Below are 15,369 nucleotides of genomic sequence, written 5' to 3'. Positions count from 1 at the left end.
TCCAAATGACAGTCACACAGCTGGGAGAGTCCCAAATAAAAAGTGAGTTTGTTTTGTTCCAGATGTTGAAGAAAATGTTTATTACAAAGCAGTACTTAAAAATTAGCATTGAAATTAAATATTGAATTAAACTGAATTAATAAAATAAGAATAAATACTACTAAATAGTGTTATCACTTAATAATTACTTTTAAGTTCTGACCTCTGTCCTCTTATACCCAGAGGCGTCTGTGTGAAGCTAATGCAGGAGGATATAGAAGAAAGAATGAAAGTAAACTAAAAACTTTGGAAGATTTGTACTTTCACTCATTTAGATGTTCTGACATTTGGCAAGTAGAAGGAATATCATCTGCCTCAGAGTGTAGGCAACACCCTAGTCTCTCCAATGTGCGTGATTCTTGAGATCATGGATGATGGTGGTGACAGCTATCTGGTAATACTGCTTTTGAGGCTGAATGGACCCAGGCACAAGAATGCGGTGGGACCTGTTGTCTGGCTTCATTGCTGCCTTCTCTTCATCAGGCCACGGAAGGCCGTGGGCGGCCGTGGGCTGGTGCAGGCCGTTGCTCAGGCTGCCTACATAATCGCACCACCTTGTCATGTAGTGGTTTCTAAGCAGGCAATTTGAAGCCGTGAGATAACGTCATCCCCAAAGAAAAGCATCCACCATAGCTCTGTCTCTGCGCGCCCTTTTTATTCATACCCTTCTTGCAGTTTTTATCACTTCTATTATTATATGGGGGTTTGAAATTTTCTACCTCCTGATTCTCTTTTGTGGACCAAACACTCTTTATTCCAGGCAGTTCATCCTAAACATGCTACTGCTGGGGGACGGCAATCTTATTTGGAATCACGTGTCACCTATGTGGCTTGTCTTGTGCTTCATTGGTTCCTTATAACTTGAGACAATACATAAATGAATTTCTTTTCTTTGTGAAACTTAAGATTTTCTTTTCTGTTTTTTTTTTCCTCAAGTAATCTCTCCCTCTTACCAAATATCAAGGATTACTTTTACTATCAAATGGAGATTTGATGGGGCTTTTAGAACTATTCTTTCAAGCAGACACTTTTTTTTTTGCTGAGGAAGATTGGCCCTGAGCTAACACCTGTTGCCAATTTTCCTCTTTTTGCTTGAGGAAGAGTGGCCCTGGGCTAACATCTGTGCCCATCTTCCTCTATTTTGTATGTGGGATGCTGCCACAGCATGGCTTGATGTGTGGTGTGTAGGTCCGTGCCCGGGATCCGAGCCCATGAACCCCGGGCCACCAAAGTGGAGCACATGAACTCAACCACTATGCCACCGGGCCGGCCCCAAGCAGACACTTCTTTTGTGTATGAGAGTGTGGATGGAGTTTCACGACTGCTCGAAGCTATTTGCTCACGTTGACAAAGCCATAGCAGTCTTTATTCCTGGTGGCTTTGTTTTTTCCTTACCTCTTAGGAAATTGGTAGTCAGTGGCTTTGATTTTTCTTTCTCCTTAATACATATATGCAAGTGTGTAACTGTAGATGGAGAGAAAGGAAATGTTTATACATTTAGCAAATAATCAAAATATGAGGGGTGTGTTTGTGCATGCACACACCGGCTCTGTAACTGGACAGGTGGTGTGTTTTTCTCCTAAGTCGCCATGCATTTATACATTTAATTAGGAGGACTTAGCATCTCTGATGGCTCTTGGTTATGTAGTCTCAGCAGTTTTTAAAGGTGGAAGAGAGTCCAAGGGAATTTTGACTCTCACTTAGTGGATCTATGGTTTAATATTATTGTATTTTTGGGAAGCCAGAGTTCTGGCACCAGAATTTCAATTAGCCAAGGCTCTCCATCGCTTTGGGAATGAAGAAGTGGGAGAAGGGATTTCAATAGTTCTTAAAGCCATTATTTAGCAGTAGCTCAAGGCTTTGTGCATCATAATCAAAGAAATGAGGTTGGGTCCCCAGGATGTCTTCTGTGTTCCTTGTATACCATAACACTGTCCTCTCCTTGTCAAATCACAGCCCAGAGCTGGTTCCACCAAGAGGAGACTTAACTTAGGGGTGTGGCAATTTGCAGCCATTGTAGCAGGATTCATTGATTCATTTAGATTCTTTAGTCAAAAAATAATATATACTAACTCTTTAGAAATTATGGTAGCTTTCAGAGCTTGAGATAGCCTTGACAGCTTCCTGTGACCATTACATTAAAGTGAGGTATAATCCCTTGTCAATGATGGACTCACAGAACGATAATTGTATTTGTCTCCTGTGTTTTAGTTTGTGTTTCAAAACACAAGTTCTTGTTGTACCATCAGCTTTTCTTGTTTGTATGTTTGTTTTTACTTTATTCCTTTACCTTTGTGGTAGTAATTATGTGCTTGGCTTTAGTTACTTGTGCCATTGGATACTGTGATATTAAGAGACTTTAGAAGAAAAGGTCATCAGCTGTCTTTCTGGGCTATTCTGGGCATTTTGTACTATATTTATTTTGGATCCAGCCCTTCTTGCCCTTGGTTTCTGATTAGCTGTTCCTCCTCCTTGCCTTGGCCTCTCATCCTGCTTGGAAGCTTTTCAACAGATTTGTACTGGGATGACTGTTTTGTTCAACAAATAAACACTATCTCACCTTGGGAGAGAGTCTAGCAGACAGGACGGAACTCTCTAGTAATACTTCTAGTTCTAATGAGTGGAATTCCTGGAGCAGGGAAGCTGGCTTCTAGTACACTGATGTCCAGACGTCGTTTTCTGCTGGAGGACGTTAGCTTTTACAAAGGGAAACTGGATTCTGGGGCATTGTCAACAGCTTTGGATAATTTTGTGGGATTTAAGTTATCTTATTGTTTATAAATTTTTAGAAATTAAAGAATGGATTATTTGCCTAGAAGAGTGGGCTTTTTGCTTCTTTAGGGTCTAAATTGAGATCTGGCTTGGAACACCTGTGTCAGAGGCCTTTCACCCATATGAGGCCTCCTGTCTTGTTGGAGTAGTCAAAAAACCAAGTATCAAGCAGAAAATAAGTGGCCTTCAAGGAGTATCAGGCCTTCAAGCATAAGACTTCTCCTAAGAGAAAACGGTGACACCCAAAAACACCTATTTATGTTGACCCACAGCACCCCCTGGCCTTTTGACCCCTTCTCGTTCCTCCTCTTGCTAGCCCCAAAGCAGCAAGCATGTCTTTGTGAGACTGTGTCTTAGTGATTCTAGAGTGACAGAAAATACTAACTAATTCTACTAAAGTGTTGCAGGATCCAGAAAGTGATTTCTGTTTCCTCACTTTGTGGGCCTCCTGAATCCTCAGAAGGTAGAGCTGAAAAAAATCAGCATGTCATGGCTGGTTCTTTGCACTCTTTACCTGATCTAATACAGTCGACTCTTGTTTTTTGCAGTAGTTACATTCTATAAAGTCACCACAAACACTGAGTTACTGACTACTGAGCCATTGCTCCTAGGAGAAGTACAGGCTTAGGTTCCTGTAAGCCTCTGGTCACATTTTCTCAACTGATCAATACATAACCTTGTTTCTGTTTAAAGGCACCTTATTTAGCGTTCTTTGTTGATTCACTAACATTGAGCTCATCATCAATAGCACTGTAACTCATACCTGAACAAAGCTTATCTAACACGTGCATTTTCTCTGCAAGGCACATCACAGCCTTCTTGCACTTGGAACGCTAGACAGCACTTCAGCCCTATGCTTGGGGGCCATTTTAAACATCGAAATCACCAAGAAAAAGCACAAAAATGTGGAAAATATGGCATCGAATAGATTTCAAAAAGGACACTTGTTTATAGTCTGAAAGCTGAGCTGAAACAAGAAGGCAGAACATCTCCTGTTTGACCTCAGCTGGGACCTTGCACACAGGCAACACAAATTTTTTGCTGCTCTGTGCATGTCCATGAACAACCATGAAAGCACCACTGGTATTGATTTTGGGGTTACAAATAAATTTTAGTGAGTGGGCAAATCACAAATGTCTACTGTATATAAGCAAAGTAATCCCAATTATTGGGGCAGGGCCTTCCCCCCTCCCCCAGTACAGCTCTATAGTTCATGTAGAAAACCAATCATTTAAGGTAAAAATGAGTTACAAGTTGGTATTGTGACCAATATCCAGGTCACATTTTTAAACAGCCTCATGTAAGATGAAGACCGTCAAGGAGAACATGCCCAATTAGTAATTTCTGTTGTTGAGCAAATGACAACACTTCTGCCGGGCTTTGAACATCTAGAGAATAGGAACAATGTCTTGTGTATTCCCATGTCCTTGACATGAAGGGTAATAAGGGCCAGTACATAGTGGGACCTCAGCGAGTGAATGAAAGCTAAATAAACAAACGAAAGAAAGAGCAAGGAGAAATCTGCTCAGTGTTGCCCGACAGTCCACTTCAGGGCAACTTGGGAGTCTGATGCATCTTTTCAGCTTAGATAATTTCCTGTCTACTGTGTTCATTAAATTAACTCGTGTAAATGCTTACTAATTGTCAGAAACAGTAATGTCTTGGAGCTGGTGTAGCATGGAGGGTATTGCAGCCGGGCCTGAGAATGGAACAGGAGTACCGTCAACCATATTGAGAAAACTGCTTAAGGGCTAGAACTGCATTTGGCTCCTCCTTTCATCTTGCCATGGAGCCTGGCTGGCAGGTTTTTTTTCTGTCTCTAATATTCCTGCTACCAGCTTCTCTCCACTTCAGTCCCACTCCCATACTGCTGTTATTAGAAACTTCTCTATAGAACACGGGTTTGATCATTTCAATCTCTTGCTTCAAAAACTCCATTCTCCCCATAAGATACAATTCAAAACTCCTTAGTGATCTGGCTCTACCCCTCCACTTCAGACTTCTGTCTCTTACCGTTGCACTGAAATATATCCAGTGTTCAAGCTAAACTAGACTTTTCACTGGTTCTCGGGCATGCCTTTTAGACTTCTGGCCTTTGCATAGGCTGTTCCCTCTGCCAGAGTTGTCTGCTCCTTCTCCCAGCTCTTCCGTTGAGCTCTAGCTTAAATCATAGCCTCTGTGCTGTGTCTGGCAAGATGCCCATCTCCCCAAGTAAGAGCTCTTCAAGGGAAGAATCCATGTACTCATCTTTGTGTACAGCCTCTAGCATATTACTGTCCAGTAAATGTATTTGAATGAGTGAATGTATCTAAACATTAGAGGATTTGGAAATACGAAGACTTTTTAAAAAATCCTTTTAAATGAAAGAGAGAGGATAGAATATTGGTTTCTACTCAGACAAGTAGAAAGATATGACTGTTCTTTTGTTAACTTGCTTATCTGTTGTACAAAACCGGGCTTTTCCACTCAGGAAACATCTACACTATGCCACGCTCCCTGGCCCCTGACACAAACGTCCAGGGACTAGACTTAATTAAAGTAGAAGCTAGTTAAATTTTATATGAAAGGAAATGACATTCAATTTCAGATATTATCTGTTTCAATTATTTCCTGCAGATTAACCATTCATTTCACCAAATATTTATCGTGGAGCTACTATGGACAAGAACTAGGCCAAGGGCTTTGGAGCGTGAAACGATAAGCAGAACACAGGGGCTTTTGTCTAGTGGGAGAGAAAGACATGGGAGCACATTTCTGTAAAACAGGATAAAATGTACACTTACTACAGGTAATGTTATGGTTGCACAAAGGAAGGTGAGATTCTTTCCAGCCTGCTCAGTTCCATAGAAGAGCTTGAATTTAACCTGAGCCTAGAAGGGTGCGTTTGGGAGTAGGTAGGTAGCAGGGCAGACTGAAGCAGTAGCATGGTTAGGGCAGTTCCAAGGAGCGAGAGCAGTATAAGCAAAGGCACTGAGGCAGGAAAGTACAGGTAGCAACAACAGGGGACAAGTGCTACAAGGAGCGTAAGGGGCAAGGGTGGAGCATTGTATAACATAAGGCTGGAAAAGTACACCAGGATCCAATTATAAAGAGATTTGATGGCATTTGCTTGGACTTCATTCTGTAGTCACTAGGAGCCATGCAGATTTTTAAAACAAGGGAAGTACACGACAGCAATTAGCAGCAGCTGAAATTTGTAAGCACTTACTATGTGCCAGGCACTTTTACTAACTCCTCACCAAAACACTTTGAGGTTAGTACTATTAGTATCACATTTTATAGATAAAATGGAAAGCCCAGAGAGGTTAAGTACCTTCCCAGGATCCACAGAAAATAAGTGGTGAACCTGGGATTTGAAGCCAGGAAGTGTTATTTAAGAACTTGGGTTTTGAATCTGGGATTGAAGAGTAGGATTCAGGGAGTCTCTGAACTTTCTGAATTATTTGCAGAGTGTTTAGTATATATGGATGTGTACATTTGTTTAGGAGACAATCTATAGCTTTAATCGTATAAGAGGTTGTGCCAAAAAAGGTTAATGAAGACTGTAGTAGCACCCTCTTTTGTTCTCAGAAGTCCCCCAGGGTGTTCAAAGCATTATGTGGTGACTTGATGCTTATGCTGCTTCTTAGGTTGGAAGAAGCAGAACAATATAGCATCACTCAAAATAAAAGGAAATGTCAAAACAATTTGCAGGAGTTATTATAAGTGGCAAGCTTTTCCTAATTTGTGAGACACAGAGAAAATGTCCAAGAAGTTCTTTTGAAGGTAAACATGAGATATCCAGGCCTTGAAACTTGTGATAATATGAGGACAGAGAGCCTAGCTCTCCATTGGGCAAAAATTATTCTTTTAAAGTTCAACAAAATATAAACTCCTGAAATTTGAAATGTTTTTGAAAAATGCCTAGATGCTAATCTGCTTTCAACTGGATCAATTTGTCTTTTTATGGTTAGAGGGACTTATGGGATGAATATTTATTAACCTATGAAACTGAAAATTCCTTGCAGCCAGTGGTGAATCCGAAGGCATTCATTCATGAGTGAATGAATCTGGATTAAAGAATTGCCCAGCTTATATCCTTGAGAAATCACATTAATACCTAAGTTTTGTTTAGAGTAAAAATTTTAATGTGTTAAATATGTACATCTTTAAGATATTACTATCATACAACTATAGCAAATATAATACTTTATTTTAACAGCAGAGATCTGGATTCCCTGGTTATTGGAGTTTTTCTTAATATTTTTCCCATATTTGTTTTCTCATTATTTTATTTTTTTTTCCTAGACCATTCAAAAGTATCTAATATACAGTCTATATTCAGGTTTCCCCAACTAGTAAAAAATATCTTTTATCTTGGTTTTGTAGATTTGATCAAGGATTCAATCCAGGATTATAAACAACAATTGATTGTCATGTCTCTCTAGTCTCATTTTTGAACTGTCTTGTCTCCCTGCCTTTTTGGGTTTTTCTTATTTTGTATTTTGTGGCGTTAACATGTTTGAAAAGTTTAACAGAGTTGTCTAAAAGTATGTCTTTCAATCTGAGTTCATCTGACTATTGGTTTCCTAATGATTAGATTCAGATTAAACATTGCTAGCAAGAATACACTATTACATACTTCTCTTGTGTATGGTACATGATGGTGGTGAATTTATTCACTTGATTAAGTTGGTGTTCACTGGACCTCTCCCTTGTAAAGGTACCTAGTCCCCTTGATAACCAATAGGTAATCTGTGGGGTAATTCTTGGAGACTATGTGCATATCCTGTTCCCCAACAGTCAGTCATTCACCCAATGGTTTTAGCATTCATTTTTGATCCTTATGTGAATCAGTTATGTTGGTGGTGGCAAAATGGTACTAACTGAATTTTTAAAGTCTCTTTACTGGAAAGAAATTCTCCTTTTTGTCTCCACTCCTGTTTGGGGAAAAGCTAGGCCCCAAAGACAGATGGCAGGGGAGTTGATGAAAGTGAAACTCAAAAACAACTATCCAGACACACATTAATATTTAAAATGTCCAAAGTGTTTTCTTTTCCTTTGTGAGTAGGTGTGCAGGAAAGTTCTATGAGAGAGAGAGAGAGAAATCTTTTAGTTTGGGGGATTTGTTCTTAAAATAATAAATCTTTATTGATGCAGATGAGGAAAAACAAAGTAAATTGCCATTCCAATTTCCTTCTAGACTAAGAGAATTCAGTAATAAGGAGATGAATTTTTATTCAACAGACACAATCTGAAAAGATATTTGATGTTTGCCCTCCCATTTGAAAATAACTCAGAAGTAGCTCTTCATAAAGCATATTAGATTGAAATCGAATGGGCATCAAAACCATGGAATTCCTTCGAAAGGTGGGATAGCGAACAGAAATTGTTTAGTAGGGGGATTTCTTGATCCAGACTTATAATCCTTTTGGGAATTTGTCCTAAGGCTTTTATTCCTACCCTGCTTGTGACTGGCTCCCTCAGTGACTCAGTGTTATCTGATGAGCATCTTATTTCACTTTTGAAAGCAGAGTGTTGTTCTCTTTGTGGTGGTATTAGAGGGGGCAAGAAAAGATTGACTCCAGGCGGTGCAATATAAAACCCACCCATCCATCTTGAAATTAGAGAGTACCCTGCATGCCGTATCAGTTTTCCCACTTGCAGTTTATAATGAAAAGACTTATTTTTGAAGCACTTAACTTTTCCTCCTACGTAAACAAAACTATTCTTAAATATTGGGGTAAAGACCTTACCAGGCACTCTCTATGAACGTATTTATAATTTGCTTCATTTTTCTTTTCATTGTTTTGTAAGAGGATTTTGAACACTATTTTTGCAATCTTGTAGACCTGGACCCGTGCATCCTCTTAAGCCATGAATTTTCACTTTATATTCTTTAAGTCTGGAAAGATGATTTGCCCCTGTTTTGCTGGTATGGTATCATCACACACTTTTTCCTCTCATTGGGATCCTGCTGAGTAGGAAATTGGCATGGCATGATGTGGTCTATAAAACTTACATTAGCCTATCCCAATTCTGTGTTTGGAGACAGTTGAATACTTCCTACATTTGCTTGATGATTTCTCACGCTGCATGCTGGTTTATGTTACGGTGTTGTTATGGATTCTATAATATGAATATTTAAGGCAATACCTCACTAATTCAAACAGCTGAGCTTTATGGGTTTCACGTTTGAGCATTTCACTTGAAGGAATGATTTTAGTTTTGAGTGTTGAGACAGTGGATCCCAAAACATATTGGTTAATTAGATTAGCATGTGCCTGGCAAGTGCGATAATTCTGGTAGAGCCTTGAGGTTACAGCAAAGCTAGTGTCTTTTCGTGACCACTTCCAGTTTGTTCTCAGTCCTTTTGGTGTGTAGTGGGCCTCCTCCAGTCTCAGCGCCATGAATGTGACCAAAGCAGAGAACGAGGTCATAGTTTGGCAGGCACCTAATAGCTTCACAGCAAATTTGACACTATAATGAATGAGGAGGTACTGAAATATTTCCTATTCTTAAACACTTTGACTCACTTTCGGAGATGCAGCGTGACAACCACAAAGAATATTTAGAATTCTAATTCTTTATAAGGAAATACAAATATTCTTTACAAATATTTATTGTAAAGTGCATTGCTTGAATCTTAGAGGTAGGTTCATACCTGTTAAGCAGGTTTAATCACCACTGAAACATAAAAAGAAATATGTCAGAAATCTTACTCATGAGCAGTGCTTCTTATTCATTGTGGGCAATCTCTTAAAGTAGTTCATTTTGATTGACTTTTTCTTGGAGCTTGACTTAATTACCAGAGAAAGAATTAAAATAACAAAACTCTGGTTACAAGTGCCGTGATGGTAGGACATGTTGTCTTTCTTTTAGGCATATCATAGCATCTAGTCTAAAGCAACAGTAAAGCACCGTGTATATTTGTTTACTTAAATTTTCAAGTCAGTTGCTAAATTTCTCAGGTCTTAGGTTTCTCAGTCTGTATGTCGCCACCTCACTTGGCTTTTCACGGATTCTTCTTCCTGTCTCCCCACCCTCCTTTCCTGCTCTTAACCCCGCTGGCCAATCAATTTTGACTTAAAAAATAGCAACTCTAAACTGTTGTATTTCACTTTTTAAAAAATTATGTAGGAAAATTCAGAGAAAAAGGATATATTCAAGTCATTTAAAAATTATATCGAGGGCCGGTCCCATGGCTTAGCGGTTAAGTGCGCGCGCTCGGCTGCTGGTGGCCCGGGTTCGGATCCCAGGCGCGCATCGACGCACCACTTCTCCGGCCATGCTGAGGCCGCGTCCCACATACAGCAACTAGAAGGATGTGCAGCTATGACATACAACTATCTACTGGGGCTTTGGGGGAAAAAAATAAGTAAAATAAAAAAAAATTAAAAATTATATCAAGACAGAGAGACCACTCTATACCAGACACTGTGTTAGGGTCTTGCAGTGAAAAGGAACTGAGACTTGGCACTTGTCCTCAAGAGGTCAGAATCTATAGGTAAAATAGTCAAAGAGACCTGAAAAGTACAAGTCATGGTGTGAGGGTGGCAGAGTGGGGGCTGGGGGACAGCTTGGGAAAGGGCATGGTCAACTTTACCTGGAAGAATCAGTCTTGGCCATATAGTAACCCTAGAGTGTGGTCTTTAAGGATGAGTTCCCCAGGCAGTGAGAGGACTTGAAAAGGCAATGGGGTGAATTCTCCAGAGAATGGAGAAGGTAATCCCTATGTTTTGTGTGTTAGCCCTTATGAGAAGCAAGAGTGTCCTATTGTGGAATTTGGTGAGTGTAGATTAAAAGATTTGGGAGAAGAAAAGGGCAAGGCATTGTGAATGCTACTAGATGTGGTGGATATGCTGCAGTTTGGGAAGGAGGTGCACAGGTTGGATCTGGAAGGAAGTGAATGAAAGTTGTGGAACAGGTGCAGTAATGGGACTCAAAGTCTTGGTGAAGTCAAAGAGCAAGTGAAGGTGGAGGAGGGCATACAAGTGAGCTAGTCGAATGGGAAGATGTTCTCAGAGAGGTGGGTGAAGTAGGGAGTCTGGCTGAGAAGAGACTCAGGGTGTGACCATGAGCACATGTGGCTAGAAGAGCCCTATTCTTTGGTTTCTTCCCTCCCATTTTACTGTCTTTCCTTGGGCAATATCATCCCCACTATCTCTCACATATAACCAGCCAAGATCATACGCTATAACTCAGTACCAATTTATCCAGGAGCTTAAAGTCCTCCACCTTAGACTAACCACATTTGTAACTCAAGCAACTTCATCTATAAAACCTTTTAAAATCAACCTCCCCATGTTGAATTGATTATTCTTTAGTACCCAATGTGTACCTTGTACAGACTATTATCATCTAATACTCTTTAGAGTCATATGTTTACATGGCTTTATCTAAGTAATAAGCCACCTGAGCCCAAAGATTGAGTTTGTTTTTGATTTTTGGTGAGGTAGAAAAGTATCTGGCACTCCTATGTGCTAAATATTGGTGGAAGGAACAAAGAAAGAGAAGAAGGAAGGGGATAAAGGAATTGAAATTGAGGAAAGGAAGGAATTTGGGACTAAAGAATCCTATGCTTTACCACGTGAACTCTGAAGGTCATATAGGATGGTAGCAAAGGCTGAAGAAGGAGGGCTCCTGAGTACCTGTGGGTGAATAAGGAGGATGGGAGTGGTTCTGAGGAGGTGAGTTGATAACAATAACAGGGACAGAAAGGTGAGTACAGCCTTCCTCAAAGAAGTTGACATTTAGAGGAAAGTTGAATGACAGTTGCAAAGGAATTTCAGAGTGTACAGTGGGGAATGGGCTGGGAGAGGACTTGGTTGAGTCAAGATCTGCTGAAACCCATAACTTTTGGTAAATATTACTTCTGTGTGTGAAATATTTCAATGAGAATTGACTCTTAAACTCTCACTCTTGGATGTCCCTTGGATCAAGGCTTCTGGGGAGAATGAATCATAGCAACAACAACAATAATAATATTTATTAAGTGCTTGCATTATCTCATTAATTCTCACAACAACCCTATAGTTATGTATTATTGTCTTCCCCATCTTATAAATGAGGAAAGTTAGGTTTAGAGTGGTTAGTAGCATTCCCGATCCTCACATTCCTTGTAAGTGGGCCACTTATTCTACCCAAGGCAACACATGCTAGAACCAGTCAGGTCTGTTAGGAACATCAGACCAGCCATCTGAACTCCTGAAACACTGCCAATTGAAATTAGCTTCCCGAGTGATTCATTATCCGCTGCCACTTGCTCAAGCCCTAGAAGTTCAACCAAAACCATGCTGCCATGTTGGGAATCTGTTGGGTTGTACTGCTGCCTTCTGAAAATGGGGATTTTGATTAATGATAAAACAGGTTAAAATACATAAAGTAAATATTTACATAAAGTAAATTTACATAAAGTAAATTCATAAAGTAAATGAAAAGGGATGAAAAACAATAAGAAGGAGAGAGATGAGAGAAAAAAAAGACCTTCAGGTTAGGAAGGATAATACTACTTAAAATTCCCTGAGAATACATTTCAGTCTTCTAGAAAACGTATATACTTTCAGCCTGGGTCGAGATGGTGAGCTGGAAGAGGAAGACATGGATAACAAGAACACACGTTTTGTTCACTGGAAAAAAATTAGCTCATGGAGATTGTAGAACAGGGACTATCAAAAAGTTTAAAAATCTGGTGCTATAGGGGGTCCTAATTCGATCGATTCTTGGGGTTGGATTCTCTTGCCTCTGTGAGAGAGTCTTTTCTTTTGTACCACCTGCTGGGGGCTCTCCGTGGCCTCCTCAGGGCGCTGTCTCCCCAAAAGTGAGGAGAGGACTTGCTGCCTTAACCAGTGGAAGACCCCCCTGAAGTTCAGACAGGAGAGGGCTCGTGTGCTGGAATGAGTGTCCTCCTCTGGCTGACCTGAGCAGATTGAGGAGGTCTCTGCAGTGCTCGTCCTTGGGCTGCTGGTCGCCTGGCTTAGCATCTGCCAGGAGAATGAATGATGAGTCAGATAACGCATAACCTGACAAGAGTGGGGTCAATATTTACCCATGTATGGAACTCAAATCCTTTTACCAAAAATAACCCAACGGTAAATGCAAAGTTTCCATACTCATTAATACTTAAACTCATAAACAAATTAAAAAAATAAACGAACCAATAAATATTCTACATATTTTGGGGGGGATCATAATTGTTAGCCTTTTCTTTATTTTCCTACTCTCTTCTCTTCCTCAGTGCTCCCTGGAATTTCCCCTTCAATTCCACCCTGACCCCCTTCCTTGCTGTTAGCCTTCTCCCACTCCTTGTCATATCAGACACGCAGGGGGCCGGGCCCTGTGTCATAGCAGGTAAGAATGCTCCATGCGTTCCAACCTGGCCCCCCCTAACCAGACCTGTCTCCTGCTTGCCTGTGAGGCATCTCTGTGCTCACCTCAGCAGGTTCATGTTCCTGAAGCCTTGGAGGAACCTGTGGAAACTGGATGACATCTTCATTTTCTGGTGGTTTGAACTCGGGCAAGTCTTGACAAGTATGTTCTTGATGACTGACCTGAGCTATATCTGGAGAGGAGCTGCTGGACGGCTGGAGACCTTCCTCCTGAGCAGATTCAGGGAACACAGAGTCATCATCCTCGTCGTCTTTCTGATTTTCTAGAAATTTCTCAAGCTTTTCCACCAGACCATCCAGTTTGCTGAGAGTCAGTTGTGTTTTCTCTTTGGGGTACTTGTCTACCCACTGGTTGTCTCCATTTAGGTCACAATCAGCTATGGAGTCTGAATTGTTAGAGCCCACATCAACATCCCAGGCCAGGGTGATGCTTAGTTTGCAAAACTGCCCTGGGTCATCTTGAATTTGGTCTCTTCTCCCCAGGAGTCTCCCTATACTTTCAGTCCGCCATGTCCCTTGGATAGGAGGAACAAAATGGATTGAAGGACCCTCAGGAGACATGTCTTCACAGGAGATTGTGTTCTCATGGGAGAAGGTGTCCTCACAGGGGAAGTAGCCCACAGAGAGGCTTAGGTTTGATTCAGAGCTGCAGTCCTTGGTGTCGGTACAGTCGCTGCTGGAGGATGAGTGTGCCATGGAGTTTAAGGGCTCAAATCTCAGGTCTCCCTTTTCTCAGGAATCTTCAAAAGAAATAACAAAATAGGTGGGATTGGGGAGAAGAAGAAGGAAGTCACGGTACTTAAGCAATAATATTATCTATTCCTTTTCCTATTTGGAGCTATCCTATTCCAATAAAAGTCCATCCTATTTTCGCCTTATTCAATGAAGGGCAAAAGAGGCAGCCCTCTCCCTTAAACAATTTGTTTCTTTGCATAACAGTCCTCTAAGCATCTCCACCTCATAACTCTCATCATCTGTTTTACTACAGTTGAAAGAACTTGTATTATAAAACAAAATAATCATTGTATAAGATTTGAGAAATATAGAAAAGTATAAAGATGAAATTAAATATTTCTATGATCCCAGTGTCCAGAGGTAATGATAACCATCATAAAAACATTTCGGTGGATTTCCATATCTTTTCTTTATATGTCCACATATGTACACATGTATATTTATACATACACGGATGCACATGCACGTATGTACGTGGATGTGGATGTCACATCAGTTGTTGAAACTAAGATTATTTTATGGTACAACCTACAATAAACATATATATGGCTATCCTGTCATTTTTAACCACTTTCTTATTAACGACCGTTACGTGGTTGTTACTGTTTTAATAAATAATCTGCAGTAAGCCCCCTTGTCAATAAATCTCTGTGTCTTTCTTTAGATTCCTAAATGTGGGTTTAATGGATCAAAGATCACAAATATATTGAAGACTCCTGATAGTTGATACCAAATTGCTTTCCAGAAAGGCTGTAGCCATTTAGATGCGCATCTTTCCACCATCTGTTGGCACTTTTTAGTCCAACTTTTTCTGTGATGCCCCAGTAAGTAAGTGAGGGTGGAAGAATGTGCATACACACGCGCATGCGCACGCACACACACACACACACACGTTGCAAACTCTGTCATGCCCTGCTCTGATGGCTGCCCACATGAAAGAGGTGCTGCCAACTCCTGAACCATAAAAATCCTTCAAATTCCGAGTCTCAGTGGCTAAAAGTTCAACTGCCAGAAGTCTTGTGTTCTGGGACTGTTGGTTACCATAGCAACACAAGGACCCAAGCTATAGTCAGAAATGTGGAAAAGGGATAGAAATCCACAGGAGCTGGCCCCTTGCTTCCAAAATATTTTGTACCCATACCATCCTGGGCTGAAGAGGATCCCTCTTGAGGGCAGAAGGACAAACGTGCTACTTCCCTCTTGTCCCGTAGGTGTCTAAGATGGTTCCTATCTTAAGGCAATTTTGAGCCTATGTGGTAAGATGGACATAAACAGACTATTATAGGACAGAGTGGTAAGTGCAGCAACAGAACTTAAAAATAATGTCATGGGAGAATGAAAAGAGGGTGCCTCATGCAGCCAGAGTTGAGATTGGAGTGGGGGTATCAGGAAAGGCCTCCTGGAGGAGATTACTTCTGATCTGAGTATTTAGGGGGGAGTGGAAGTTAGTGAGGTA

At 40.7% G+C, this 15,369-nt stretch overlaps 2 protein-coding genes across 6 annotated transcripts in view; one reads left to right on the top strand and one right to left on the bottom strand.

Moving 5' to 3' along the window:
* The window catches only part of PPFIBP1 (PPFIB scaffold protein 1), a 166,780-nt gene that overhangs the window by 56,993 nt on the left and 94,418 nt on the right, over positions 1–15,369 (top strand). The gene's annotated exons all lie outside the window — the stretch shown is intronic.
* C17H12orf71 (chromosome 17 C12orf71 homolog) lies at positions 12,462–13,874 on the bottom strand. The gene is given in 2 exon segments (XM_014791395.2): positions 12,462–12,773; positions 13,224–13,874. Coding segments are annotated over 2 exon segments (963 nt in total).

The sequence above is a fragment of the Ceratotherium simum genome, chromosome 17, assembly GCF_057802395.1.
Source record: "Ceratotherium simum simum isolate JZ-2026a chromosome 17, ASM5780239v1, whole genome shotgun sequence".
In the NCBI taxonomy this organism is placed as follows: Eukaryota; Metazoa; Chordata; class Mammalia; order Perissodactyla; family Rhinocerotidae; genus Ceratotherium; species Ceratotherium simum.
Note: the sequence above shows the minus strand (reverse complement) of the source record. Positions and strands in the feature narration are given on the sequence as shown.